Raw genomic sequence first — 13,921 nt, 5'->3', positions numbered from 1 at the left:
TTTGGCGTGCAGGGAACGAGAAAGTTCGTTTAGCTTTCACATTATACCCATTTATGACGAGGAGTCCCTGGGGGTTTGAGGGACTTGATGTTGCTGAATAAGAATAACGTACGTGTATGTAAACAAACTTTGATGTTGGTCATGTCATGATGTTTTGACTCGGCTGCGGAGGATACGATACATACCAGGAAGGCGTTTGGTTTGCTTAGGCTAGGTTTATATCCTTAGATGTGCACATACGAGGATGAATTTTACGTTGACTACTCTCTATACCATTTTGTCTCTGTTTTCTTGTGATGTGGTTGTGTTTTTCATCGGATCCATAAAAGTCCGAGTGTGATATCAAGACCCTCCTCACTGACGTCTCTCCAACATCACCATGTGTCATCATGTCACGAACACCCTCACTCTTCAACTGTCTAATCCGCACCCACCATATAACATCCCGCAAAAAGCTCTCACGCGTCCGTCGTGCGGCACAGCAACTAAACGTGGACTGGCTGTATGTGCGAAGCGGCGGATCACCGGGGATAATGTTTGCAGAGGGGCGCGATGAGGCTGGTTTGACAGAGTGGGTATCTACAGTACAAGCGCTGCGGTACAAAGACTTCAAATGTGTTGCGAAGCCTGCGAGGGCTGAGGGCGTAGGAAGCAAGTCAGGGTTTGATGAGACCGAGTCGGTAAGAGAGTTTGGGAGGGTCATGGACGAGAGGGGCTTGGGGGGTTGGTGGAAGAGGGCGATGGGGTATGAGGGGGAGTGATTGATGCATTTTACCGTGGCATACCAGGATATGAGAGAGGAGAAGAGAATGTTTGTTGGGCAATTGAGGGTGGTGAGAGACGCGTCATACGCGCGGCCCTGAGGATCGTGAAGGAGGCTAAGATGGTGAGTTGAGACAATGGATTTGTCATGGACTGATACTAATGCCTGTTCAGCTGAATCATATTCGAGGCGAGGTATTAATCGTTGATATCATCTTGGACTTCATTGACATCACACCTGCAACGCTGAGGCACACGCCTTAACCGGCAGTTCGATCGTGAGTCTCTTGATGAACATGGTATCCATGCGTTACATGTACTACGAGGCTAAAGCCTCAGGCCATCCACCTTTTCTACAATTGCTGGTACTCGTCATACCATCTTCTCATGAACGATAATGCTTCCACAACTCAGCAGGATACACAGCCAAGCTGTCCATACACTCTCCGCAGCCTTCACAATCCGGGCCCCATTCCCCAGACTGCAAATTCAACCTCCACGATGCGGGCCTTTCGCCATAGCAAGGACCAGTCTTCAGGTCAAACCCATCCGGCTTTGCAGGAAAGCTTTTCCAATTACCGCCATCATCTCTATTCATCAGCGTGCACACATGCACACCAGCCTTGAGTCCTGCAGCAACAGACTTTTGCAGAATTGGTTGCTCTGGGCCCGTGTCCTTGATATCCCCATCGATGTCTTCTTCAAAAGCGATCTGTAGCATCTCAAAGTCCGCGAGGTAGACGACCTTAAGGTTCTCAAGAACGCCAGATTCGATGAGTGACGCAAGTGTTGAGTCGAGGATATCTGATGGCATATCGTCAGATGCTGGGACGTCCACATACTCGTCCGATCGTCCCCAGATATAAAGAGCTTCAGTACTAGCAGGGAAAGAGCCAGAGACGTATTCCGCAAGCTGCTCTACATTGGGAGAAGTATGCATCAGGTAAAGCTCTTCAAGCGCTAAGTCGTAAACCGACAACGTAAACAGCTTCAAGTTTCGAAATTCGTCAAGATCATCGAGTAGATAGTTGCCGTATTGATCGCCGAGCATACCGCGCGGGTTGTAAAGGATGAGCTTTTGTAGTGTCTTCCCATTACTCAAAGCAAGCGAGCCCACGAACATATCCACGTCGTAAAGATGTTGCTGGTGTTCACTGGCAACTCTCAAAACGACCGATTCTGATTTCTTCGACGCATCTGCTATGGCTCGGTAATAATTGGCAAAGATGCCCGAAGCGCCATCTATGAAGAGATGCTTGACGCTCGAAGTGCCGCATGGGAAGTCATACAGGGCAACCACATCATAGTATATATTGTTTGCGTCGTCAAATGAATTGTAGCGCAAATCATTGAAGTAGAGACTCTCTAGGTTTGGCATGTAGAATAGGGCTGCAAAGTCGCGGGCATCGCGTAGGAGGAGTTGTAAGAAGGTGGAGGGGCTCGCGATGGCATTGTATAAACTAAAAGGCAGGCAGACACCTAGACATGGGGGGGATCTCGCCAGAAGGAAGCAATCAGAGATTGGATCATCCAATGAAAGCTACCTACCTAACCAGGCCGAAAGAGCACCTGCTGAATTGTGAGTGAATCAGGGACATGATCATTGTTTAGGTATCTAGGTACCTAAATATGGAAATGAAAGAGTTGAGCCGACAAGAAAGGTAGCTGCGTTTCAGAGAAGCATCGAGAAAGTCAGGGAGGGTACAGCAAAATGAAACATCCCATAGGTAACCATTAAATATATAGTCTAAAGTAAAGTGCAGCATTCTGCACGGGATATCATACAAAAGTCAATCCGTTCTATCCATCATCTAAACATGACAAGTCCATAATGTGCATATTCATCCATTAAGCATCCACCCATCCATTAAAGCCTGAATCAAGCCCTTAAGCGGCAATCATGAAACCAGCGACACCGACGGCGGCAACAGCAGCGAACAAGTTGGCGCCACGAGGAGCAGCGGCGTTGGTCTTCTCGGTGTCATCAGAGCCACCAGCGCTGCCAGTAGAAGAAGCACCAGGAGTAGCGAAAGTCTCGAGAACAGTCTTGAGCTGGACAGTTTGTGTGGTGGTAACAGCAGTAAAGATGATCGTTCCAGGAGTAGAGCAAACGCCCAGTTCGGCGTCCTCAGCGTCCTCTCCATCAAGACACTTGTCAACAATCTCCCGCATATCATCGGCCTTCTCGTTAGACCACTCGACCACGGCGGTCATATAGCTCAAGAGATCGGAAGACAGCGAAGAGGGGGCAGTGAGAGTGCAAGGGTCGGTGGTCTCAGCAGTAAGAGCCCAGGACTCGAGGTCTCTGTTGGCAGTGGGTGCGCTTCGGAGGATAGAGATGGCAGAGCTCTGGCACTCCTCCTTGTCGTCACGCTCAAAGATGGCATTGACAGAGCGCTTGTTGGGGGTGAAGCTGGGAATGTGTTTGCCGACGTGGAGAGTCTCGAAGATGTGAACGACGTCAACGCGCTTGACTTCAGCGGCAGAGACGGTGGTAACAGCCGCAGCGGCGAGGAGGGAGATGTACTTGGTCTGCATATTGGTGGTTGGTTTGTTGTAAGCGAGCGATTATATTCGAGAGTGAATAAGTGAGATGTTCTTGGAGAGATGCTTTATGGATTATGATCCTAATAACGTGTGAGGACACAGACTACTTATAGTTGACGCTCACGATGTGATGAGTTGGGACATGGCCGCTACAACGTGCCATTTCCGCCTGGGCAAAGAGTCACCGGCCAGACCAAGGGAAATTTTGCGAGGCACAGTTAATGGGAACCGCAGAAGCATCCAATGAGGAGAATGGGATCGATCTTGGCGGAGGATTCAGACGATCACCCCTGGCAAGGCTGAGTGGGCGCTCCAGGTTGATCGCGCCGCAGAAGCGAAGCGAGGGTCCAGAGTATCTCCACTGAGGTTGTTGGTTCATTGCGGTCTAGGTCAATGCGTTGTCTAGCCTAAAGATGAAGAAGAGGTTAAATGCTTACACTTATGACTCTGTCTGACATTCTATGCAACGTTCCTCGTGAGTGTATAGTCTGGGCCATATCTCACCGTTGCATACAACCAATACACCGCTCGTCACCTCAAACAGGAGACAATGCTAAAATTAACCTTGTGTGCAGCACTCTTGTTAGGCTCTAGCTGCCTGGCCTAGCCTGGCAAGGCTAATGTGGCGTATGGGACCTCGCTGTAGCCAATCGCTTAAGGCGGGAAACCTGCAACTCTATTCGTATCGTTTCCTCATCTGTCGGCCGTTTCCTATCTCAGAAGGTGGCTGAGTTTTCTCTGATGCTGCTTATATCCGCTTCATTAAGACCACTGCCATCAGATCTGCTTTTGATGTCCGTACACGTGCCCCAAGGGACATGCTCTGTGACTTCATTCTGGGGATCGGCGATGTTTGCCTCACAAGGTGGGCGAAGCAAAAGTCTTGGCAAGGCAGGAACAGTCGACTTGCGACTGCACTGCTACCACTGGACTCTTGGCAGAATCTCGACCACCGAAGAACAAAGCCATGCTTCAACAACCAGTCAATGCCAACATCACACCACCACCAAAAAGAATACATACGACACAGCCCAAAGCTAAATCGCCCAAAAAGAAGACTTTGAATGCGTAATCTGGGAATCGAACCCAGGGCTCCCCGACGCTGCTCGAATGGCAACGGAGAATTTTACCACTAAACCAATTACGCCGTTTGATTGTTGAAAACTCAATCACCAATGTATACTATGTTTGATAGCTAGAACCCGTGACCGAGCTGTTGGGTGTAGAACCACTTGTGCAGCGATGAGGAACACCAAAGAGAAGATGATTCCCAAGGGGGAAAAAATCAACTTACCAGTTTAAAAGAAATGAATATTGACTTGAGATATTTTTTTTCAATTACGTCATTCTTGCTCCCGCTCTTTTTATATCTTTCATTGAGAGAGTCCCGGACTACCCTCCGCCATGGCTTGCCAATCACAGTCCAGGTTGCCCTCTGCAACAACACTCGTCCTAGCGAGTTGTCTAATCAGAAGCCCCGGAGTTGTAAACTCTACATAAGTGGTGTAACGCTTAGGGGCCTGGAGGCGCATGCCTTTAAGTATGCCGTCTTTTGCCCGTCTTATGAACACGGGTCACCCATCATTTACATAAATCATCCCCGCTTGAGTTTCTCGTTTCCTGAGACGACGTCTCTCCACCATTCGATGAGACTTCTGGACCTCAATCTACAACACTCTCATAAATTCAATATCGCTTTATTCTTGACCAAACCTCGCAGTCTTTACTGCATCGTTCAGCCGAGTAACAGAGACCTTTCCTGGTGAACTTATTATTTAGGAGAAGGAACCTGAAGTAAGTAAGACAAGTTTCTCTGAAATGCCCCGTTCATGATCACCGCGATCCCAAATCAGAGAAGCTGCCATTGGTTCTTAAAGCGCTAATATTAAGTTGCCATCCTTTGTTCCGGTACTCATCGCTTAATAGTATAACTCTCCCTGCCGATAGCGAATTCAATATGAAGTATCAACCGGTAGATATAGAAAATTTGGAGGTTCCCATCGAGGTAGCGATAGCTGAGCTTGTGGAGGGAATCAAAGTTGTGGAGCAGGAAACAGCAATGTATGTTTCCATTATAGAGTTCATGCATGCTGGAAAATTGGAGGACGCTGTTGCTATCCTGAGGCTTATCAGAGCCCGCTGTAGCCTCGAGACGGTGTATCAGGCTGTTTGCCAAAAACAAAGCGAGGTATCAGACAGAAAGTAGCGGCCTACCCCAATATGTGGTTTAAACCTGTAGCAAATAGCACAACATGAACTTTGCAACACAGGGACCCGTGGAGTTAGCACAAGCCATTGACGCAGTAAACAATCTGTGGACAATCTAAAAACATGCCGGATGGACTGGCTCGTGATCCATGGTGTGAACCAGAGACTCGTGCTGTCGCCGGTAGCTCATAATAGTATCATTCGTGCTGTACACTTATAACGACTTTCGAAAGCTTGTTTCCTGTGATAGAAAGATAAATGTAGCGTATTATGAAAGAAAGACATACCGACAAGTGACGTTGTATGATTTGGGTGTTTCTTTGATACCTACTAACTTAGTGAATAGTGACCCATTCTGTTAAAGATTTGCATTCACCAAACCTATTCCTTCAGCAGCTTTGTTTTACTCTCCTAGTATAAATATTTTCACCTCAAAATCTTCACAAGAAACCTCTATCCCCTTACGCAACTCTGAAGTCTGAGAAGTCTTAGAACCTTCGTGTGAGGATACCACTTCGGAAATCTATGTGACACTATTGGTGAGCCAGAACTCAACTGTCTTCAGGGCGCTTCCATTGAAATCAGGATGGTCGATAGACTGTACCGCCGCTTGGAAGCGTGCGGATGGACTGACCCAGGGCTCAATAGCTTTATGTACGGTCTCGTGGTGAATCGGAACACAACCTCCCTCTATTTCAGTTACGCATTGGATGAGACCAGTCAGCATTTCCATCGGGTAGCATGCTTTAATATGAAGAATGAGAACGACCAACGAGAATGCGAAAAGATGATCAGCAATATTCCTTCCTGGGGCACGACAACTTGTCTTCGGCATTCAGAGAGCCATCGAGGCCATTCGCAGTGATAAAGCGGGTTGGCATCTACGATATCAACAGGAGAATTGATACTTCTCGGAATATCGACTATCTTGTTCACAGAGAATCAGCGGGCTTTGATCAGGCCAAGCTAAAGTGGTTGGATAGGACGCAAGTGGCAACAGATATCGGCTGGATGACATGGCGAAGAGACTTGGATTGTTATTCTCAGCTGGGAAATGGAGAACGGATTCGAGACTTTTCAGTGGCCATAGGGTATCTAAGATACGGATCCTGCTATAGATTTCGTCTTGAGGTGCATAGAGGTCATGGCGGGTTATGTGAGCACGCGTTTGGGTACCGGAGTTGTATTGTATTTACTTGATTTTGATTACACAGCAGCAGTGCCAATGTGAAAATTAATCACTGGTTGGCTTTTTCATGACTTGTAACTCTTCGATTGTACCCATATTGATTACATGATGTGATTGTTATGAAGCTGAGGCTCTCTTGGGTACTTCAAGTATCAAGCGGTCAGCCCGTGCACATGCACTTTATACAGCCTGCTTGTCCTCTCCCAATGAGATGATGAGTTGTAAGCCTCATTGCTTTTTCGGGAATGGATGATATGATTTGGAGTCATGACAGCCAATGCTTTCTGCAGGGTTTCTCAATTCAAAAAAACATCCAAGACACAGGCAAAAAAATCGACAAATTTTGAATTCAGTTTACCATAAGAAGCTGAACTGTCGCAAAATGAATTCCACCTCTCCCATTCTTTTAATTATACTTTTTCCTGGGCTACCTACATTTGCAGTGCCTTGAACATCTATATTGAGGTACCTACAATATGTCTGACTCGGTGGATTCCACCAATCCTGGCGGTGCTGCTGGTGATATAACTCCAACAAAGCCTCCACTGAGAGTGAGTTGCTCCCATTTTGACCATACATCCATGATACAACTCAGTGATACTGATATATTGAGCTTAGATCCGAGATGCGACCAATGGTGTGACTACCCGTGATGAAGACTTGGCCCATGGCCCTTCACTCTTAGGGTTGGGTGATGGGCAAGATGGCGACCCTTCCATTGATTCGACCTGGGAAATGACTGAGAACCATGTTACACAGGCAGATATGCTGCCGTTTCTTCCATCCAGATTGCCCCAACCAGAGCTCGCAGAGGTCATGTCATCTTCTGAACCTTCACACTCAGGACCTTCTTACACTGCTCCAACCCAGAGTGTCTCACATGCAAGCAATTTGCACCTCGAAGAGGTGATACAGAGTCTGACTGATCAGCCAATTGTCAACCGCACATTGACATGGATCCCTGAATTTTCATGGCAGGATGGCCGCCTGTGTTTTGATGGCCAGCCACTGGAGCTGCCCGCGACACGCGATGACCAGTTCTCGAGAGGCGGCCCGGGTTCAGAGCATGGCTTTTCGATATCCGAGAGGTCATTTCCTCATAAAAGAGTATTCGATCATGGACATGACGTATTTCAGATATATGATGTCGCTGGCGTTGGAGGTTTCGTAGGTTTAGGTGAACTCGATGGAAAAGATTTTGATCAGAATTCGGACATCACACCCGCGACAAGCTCCAGTTCCAGCGATAATTCGCATTCTGAAGCCGCCTTTCGAGGAGAATTCATCGACGCAAGCCAGCCTGCTCAGGACGAGATTGCCGTACAGGAAACTCTCAAGAAGATAGTGGAAACACTTGCCGACGACTACTACAGGTCGTATGCGCCACAAAGACGGACTCTTGCGGCAAAGCGTATGCAAGTTGATCGAAACTCCAGCAGTTCGACCAAGAAAACTCGAGCAACAGTTGTACGGAAAGCTGTCAAGTCGACCGGCCGCAGAGGTCAGACTATTGACGGAGACGAAGGGAGTGAGGATGAAGAATCTAGCGGCAATAGGCAAAACTCGTCCACTACTAACGCATCTTCCGAAAATAACCTCCTTTGGGCTTGTCCTTTCATGAAGTGGAATCCCATAAAATACAGAGAGAGTTGTGTCAAGAAACTCAGGGATATATATCGCCTGAGAAAACACATCCAAGAGAAGCACTTCTCCCATCATTGCTGCGTCTGTTTCAAAGACCTTCGACCAGAGGAATTGACTCAGCATGAGAAAGTATGCAAACGTCTATTCGGCTGTCCGACACGCCCACCCCCAGTCGGGCTTATCACGAGAGATATGGCAACTGCTATCAATGAGAGATCTAACACCAGATTGACCTCAAGAGAGCAATGGGAGAGGCTTTTCAAGATTATCTTCCCCCACGAACCGATTCCTTCGAGCCCCTATCTCGATGATGACTATGAGAGGGAACTGGCTCAATGCCACGACTACTTCCGTCAGTCATATGTGCAGGATATGGTTCATCAAATGATACATGAGTCTGGACTTGGTCATCTATGGCCAACAATGACGAGGTGTGCGCGTGGACAACTACTAGGCGAGATTTTGGGTGATCACCCTATCAAATATGAGATTATCGCCCACGTAGCTTCCGAAAAAGAAGCAGTTGATCAATCACAATCCGGTTCGGCTTTGAAAGACTACATACCTGAAGAATCACAAACACCTACTTCGAGGGGCTTTGGGTATGATCAAGATGGACTCAACGGAATTCAGCCTAGTGTGGTGATGGAAGTCGACAACACTACCACTCCGACTCCAGGACTATTTGCCGACCAGTCAGAAACTGGAGTTGGGGAAGATCTTGACTGTCTTAAATTTATTGACACCTACGGGTTTTCGTATCATGATGTCGCCGGGGCTGCGAGCGTTGAAGAGATTGGGGGTGGTCCCTTTTCGAGGCCTGGGGCAGGGAATACTCCTTGGTACAGTGCACAAGAGACGTTTGAGCCGGATCCTGGTCAAGTGGGGGGTGATCAGGCTCTTTTCCAGGAGTCTAGCTCTTGATCCATTGCTCTCGACCTCGTTCAATGCCCTCAGTTATTTCCTATTTTTAGATTATTGTTTTGGACTTGGTGGAGTTATAAGATTATGTCGATGCATGCCACCCCTTTGTAGATATCTTGATATTAATCTAACCATGGAAAAGCAAAGTTATAATCGAGACTCTGAGATGGCTCAGACATAATCCCACTTGAACACGAGTCCTCCGAATCTATATCATCGCTGTCTTGGGCCCTGAGCCTCAGCCCCCAAAGTCTTGATTCCTCCGACTCGAGCTGGAATGCCCTTTGTTCCACATTAACCATATCGTCCAGTAACCTCTTCAAAGTCCGTTGTGTCTCTATCGTCGATGAGCAGAACTCCATGTCTCTGACGCCTTCTAGTAGGCTTTTTGATAGCGACCGCCGTTGAAGATATAGTTGTTGTTTCTCGTGCAATAGTTGATGAACTGCCATTGATATTAGAAGAGTCACAAGAGATCTGATGTTGTCGACTCACGGTTCTGCTGCGCATTCGGCCAGTGGCAAGTCTGGCATAAAGCTGTGCATTCAGAGCACTGTGCTTGTCCGTTTACTCGTACACATTTTCTGCGGTTTCGGAGACAGAATAGACATGATGATAGCGCTGTGCTCTTGGGCTTTAGCTGCTTGGTTGTTGTGCTTCTTGATTTGCGGACTCGAGCCTTGCTGGGCTGTTTTTTCGTTTGGGAAGACATGGCTATGTGTGTGTGTGTGTATGTGATAGTAGATTGATTCTGGAAGAACGACTTGGATCCCCGCGGTGTTGTTAGCTTGTTGGAGTAGGTTGAGATGGGCGACGGCGTATGAAGAGCAGTGACTTGGGGTAAGAATCTATAGGTATATCATTTACCGAGCTTCAATTGCCGGACGATGTAAGAGCCGAGGCATTCGCTATCGGGTTTTGCTCTCGTGATTTACTGAGACTGTTTGGGGAACGGGCCGGCTTTAGCTTCAGATGCCGGAGCAGAGGCCGAAGATCGGCAAACGGCAAATGCCACCATAAATGGTCAAGCTTCTATCGGCACGCGAGCACATGGCATGAAGAATCATGTGCCTTGATATTAAAGTGATAAAAATAATGAATACAATTTTGTGGCCGCCGTTAGTCCCCCCAAGTAAACATGTCTTCAGATGCCGAGTCTTCAGATGCCGAGCAGCGCCCCCTTGACACCGCTGGCTAGCTGAGCTCTCCAAATCTTGTGCTCGTTCAGCATAAACAACTCGCCATTTCTACCAAAACAGAAGTTCGCAACGCCTCCAGAAATAAGAATCTTACCAAGTAAGACGCCACCTGGTGACCAGACATTTACGCCATCGCCACAGCCACTGTAAACGTTGCCGTTCGTATCCAATTTGATGCCGTCGGGGATTCCGGTGTCTGCCATGGCGAACACTCTTTTGTTTGTGAGGAATGGTTCACCTGAGATGGTTGATAGGTCAAAGGCGTAGCTGTTTTGTATTATTAGCAGGCTAACTCCGTGGCGCTGTGACGTCGGGCGACTTACATGGTCCTCGCTCGGGTGTCATCAGTAGTTCCATCGCCGTGGATCCAGTCCGTATCAGTGATGTAGACGACCTTCTCATCAGGACTGAATGAGATACCGTTTGGTCTGCCAAATCCATCTGCAACAACTCGAATCGACTCGTCTTTGGGATCATATCGATAGACTTGGTTTCGTAGTTGGGGGATTGGCCTTATACCCTGCTCGTATCCATAAATTGGATCTGTGAACCATATGGAGCCATCAGAATGAACAACCACGTCATTCAGAGAATTGAAGTCTCGCCCGTAGAACGACGTAACAATCGCTGCGCATCTGTAAGGAGCGATAGGCTGCATAAATACAAGACCTCCTGGCGTAGTCAGGGATCCTTGCGAGCAGAATAGCACGCCGCCGTTGTAGTTCACACCACCATTGGCCATGATAACATCAGGCGCGTTGACCTCTTCGCAGCCGATGAACTTCCCATCGGGGGAAAGTTGAACTTTGCTTATTTGGATCGTCTTCTGGCCGGTCGTAGGGTCTGGGAATTGGTTGCTCGTGATGAACAGGGCATTTTCTTCTGGAATGAAGACGCCAGCTTCGTGGGCGAAGGGATACTGGTCATTCTCGTGAATCACCTCGACTGTTGAAGAAGCATCAAAGATGGCACTGGCCCCTTCGTTGTAAATCTTGAACGACATTATGCCGAGTGGTAGTCAGGGTTGTATGCCGAGGTTGAAGTGCTGGGGTAGCTAGACAAGCGGGATATGAAGAAGAGGATGGCATAACACAACAAATATTGGGGCATCGGGCTCTGGAATTTGGAGGTTGAGCTGAGTTACGTGCCGTTACCCCTCAGCGGCTAATGCTGAACTTAATTCCGTTCCCAATGCGGAAATGTCTGCAGCGGGTGGCTCATATGCCGAAGCCACGCAGCGAGAATACGTAAACTCTGTGCATATGAACGATAGGACGCCCAATCAAGCATTATTTGGCAGTAAGTGCTATTCATGTAACTTTCCAATGACATCATTAAAGATGTATCAATGACATTGATTACTGTTCGCTCCTTTATCCTCTCTGGAGCCGTCAACTAAATCTTCCAGACTATTTTACAACTCTCGTGAATAGTATATCCTCAACTCTCAACTCTCAATAGTAATTCTGAGTAGATTAAGCAGCAGTCTTGTTGCCAACAGTCTCCATCATGACAACAGCAGCATTTGTCTTCTCATCAACCTGGCTGATAATGTCCTCTCCACCAAAGAGGTGGTCAACATCCTCCAACTCGAGACCCTTGGTTTCGGGGAAGAAGAGGAAGATGACAGGAACCCAGAGACTGTTCAGGACTGCGAAGATGATATATGTCCTCCAGCCAATGTTATCAATGGAGATGGGAGTGATTTGAACAATCATCTGGAAAAGAGTTAGCAGAGCTATGTGTTGGAGAAAGGGGTGACATACGTAGTTGAAGATCCAGTTAGCAGCGGTAGAGATAGAAGAACCACGCTGTCTGAGGCGAAGAGGAAGGATCTCAGAGCTGTAACCTGTTAGTATTGAAACATAAAGCTTGGTATGAGCATGACTTACGGATAGACCCAGACTGTGGCCTGGAAACCAATGGTAAAGGCACCCTGGAAGACAAACAACATAGCTGCAGCTGCAATACCCGCGGCGTGTGCTGTAGAAGTGTTGTTCTCGACCTGGTAGATCAAACCTGCCTGGACAGCCATAGTGGCAGCCATGACACTGATCATGGATAGGAGCTTTATCAAGTTAGCTTAGTGTATAAGGAGAGTATTTCACTATACTTACAAGAGGTCTTCGTCCAATGCGATCAATCAAGACCCAAGGAATGAAAGAGGCAACAAAGAACCAGGTCTGGAGGAAACCTGACATGAGGGCTGACATGTGAGCAGAGAAACCGACACTCTTCTCAAAGAGGGTGCTTGAGTAGTCTACAGATGATCAGTATAGCTCATTAACATGATAAGAAGGGCTTAAACGTACAAATGATGGCGTTAATTCCTCCGAGCTGTTGTGCCGCCTGCAGGAAGCAAGCCAAAAGAAGTCTCTTGCGAGACTTGATGCTATCTTCCTTGAGAAGATCCTTCCAGGAACCTGCACCAATAGATGTCTCATATGCGACAGTCTGAGTGATAACACTATGAAGAACTTGAACTTGAGGATCATCAGTAGAAGTGCCCTGGATTCGAGCAAGGACTTTAAGGCACTCCTCCGGCCTGTCGTGTGCTGCCAACCAACGTGGTGTTTCTGGAATCACAAACAGGAGACCCATGATAGCCAGAATAGGAACACACTGAAGAATGACAGGAACACGCCAAGCATAGCTTCCGGTATGGGAGGATAGGGCATAATCGATCCAGTAAACGAGGAAGATACCGAAGTTGAGAGTCGAAAGCTGAGCGCAGACAACTATATTATATTAGGGGGTGATTCCTCATGATCAGGGACCAGACTTACAGATACCACGACTTGACTTAGGACTAAACTCGGCCTGCATGACAGGAACAGTAGAGTTGACAGTACCCATGCCAACGCCAGCGACGATACGACCAACGATCATCATAGCTCGTGTATAAGAAGCGGCTTGAAGAACGGCACCGATGATCAAGAACACGCAACCGACGAACACAGAGCGTCGACGGCCGAGCTTCTCACCCCAGATAGAGGAGAAGACAGCACCAAAGAAACATCCAACTAGTAACTGTCAGTGACCAACATAGTGCATTGGCGAAGTGGAACTTACTCTCGTAAATGGCGACAATGACGCCGATCATGTCAGAATCGGGACTATCAAAGGTGTCTTTGAAAGCCGTAGTGTTGACAAGACCTCCCATTAGGCCATTGTCATAACCGATGAGCATAAAGCCCAACGACGTCAAGACACTGACAGTCAAGATGAGGCTCTGGCCCTGCAACTCCATGATGAACAGTTGATCGACTAAAGAACAAAGAAATAGAGTGTTTGATATGCCTTGTATCGTGGAGAACGAAGATTGAATCCAAAAAGTAGAGACGGAGGATGGGTTAATAAAGACCAACCCACATTCCCAAGCTTAATACGACTCTACTCCATGGGGACCCCATGTTTGCGGGGGAAATGGCTAGTGACTCTTTCTCCA

General features: G+C 47.6%; 7 protein-coding genes and 1 non-coding gene across 8 annotated transcripts; 2 read left to right on the top strand and 6 right to left on the bottom strand.

Moving 5' to 3' along the window:
• Positions 1-389: 389 nt before the first annotated feature.
• FMAN_07256 (uncharacterized protein) lies at positions 390-761 on the top strand (the record flags this gene model as incomplete). The annotated part of the gene is made up of 1 exon (XM_041830857.1): positions 390-761. The coding sequence occupies one exon, from the start codon at positions 390-392 to the stop codon at positions 759-761; it is 372 nt and encodes a 123-aa protein (XP_041681478.1).
• A 386-nt stretch (positions 762-1,147) lies between these two features.
• FMAN_07255 (uncharacterized protein) lies at positions 1,148-2,360 on the bottom strand (the record flags this gene model as incomplete). Its single annotated transcript, XM_041830856.1, has 2 exons — positions 1,148-2,222; positions 2,311-2,360. 2 exons carry the CDS (start codon positions 2,358-2,360, stop codon positions 1,148-1,150), a joined length of 1,125 nt encoding a protein of 374 aa, XP_041681477.1.
• Positions 2,361-2,649: 289 nt separating this feature from the next.
• Positions 2,650-3,300, bottom strand: FMAN_07254 (uncharacterized protein; the record flags this gene model as incomplete). Its single annotated transcript, XM_041830855.1, has 1 exon — positions 2,650-3,300. The coding sequence occupies one exon, from the start codon at positions 3,298-3,300 to the stop codon at positions 2,650-2,652; it is 651 nt and encodes a 216-aa protein (XP_041681476.1).
• A 1,074-nt stretch (positions 3,301-4,374) lies between these two features.
• On the bottom strand, positions 4,375-4,456 carry tRNA. The gene is given in 2 exon segments: positions 4,375-4,409; positions 4,421-4,456. It is a non-coding gene; the product is annotated as a tRNA-Gly (tRNA).
• Positions 4,457-7,182: 2,726 nt separating this feature from the next.
• On the top strand, positions 7,183-9,274 carry FMAN_07253 (uncharacterized protein; the record flags this gene model as incomplete). The annotated part of the gene is made up of 2 exons (XM_041830854.1): positions 7,183-7,257; positions 7,325-9,274. The coding sequence occupies 2 exons, from the start codon at positions 7,183-7,185 to the stop codon at positions 9,272-9,274; spliced, it is 2,025 nt and encodes a 674-aa protein (XP_041681475.1).
• A 122-nt stretch (positions 9,275-9,396) lies between these two features.
• Positions 9,397-9,986, bottom strand: FMAN_07252 (uncharacterized protein; the record flags this gene model as incomplete). Its single annotated transcript, XM_041830852.1, has 2 exons — positions 9,397-9,719; positions 9,770-9,986. 2 exons carry the CDS (start codon positions 9,984-9,986, stop codon positions 9,397-9,399), a joined length of 540 nt encoding a protein of 179 aa, XP_041681474.1.
• A 447-nt stretch (positions 9,987-10,433) lies between these two features.
• Positions 10,434-11,476, bottom strand: FMAN_07251 (uncharacterized protein; the record flags this gene model as incomplete). Its single annotated transcript, XM_041830851.1, has 2 exons — positions 10,434-10,740; positions 10,797-11,476. 2 exons carry the CDS (start codon positions 11,474-11,476, stop codon positions 10,434-10,436), a joined length of 987 nt encoding a protein of 328 aa, XP_041681473.1.
• Positions 11,477-11,948: 472 nt separating this feature from the next.
• FMAN_07250 (uncharacterized protein) lies at positions 11,949-13,723 on the bottom strand (the record flags this gene model as incomplete). Its single annotated transcript, XM_041830850.1, has 7 exons — positions 11,949-12,191; positions 12,240-12,315; positions 12,366-12,541; positions 12,591-12,733; positions 12,786-13,211; positions 13,260-13,496; positions 13,546-13,723. 7 exons carry the CDS (start codon positions 13,721-13,723, stop codon positions 11,949-11,951), a joined length of 1,479 nt encoding a protein of 492 aa, XP_041681472.1.
• Positions 13,724-13,921: the final 198 nt, after the last annotated feature.

This window comes from Fusarium mangiferae (assembly GCF_900044065.1).
Source record: "Fusarium mangiferae strain MRC7560 genome assembly, contig: FMAN_scaffold005, whole genome shotgun sequence".
Classification (NCBI taxonomy): Eukaryota; Fungi; Ascomycota; class Sordariomycetes; order Hypocreales; family Nectriaceae; genus Fusarium; species Fusarium mangiferae.
This window is presented reverse-complemented; position numbering and strand designations above follow the sequence as displayed.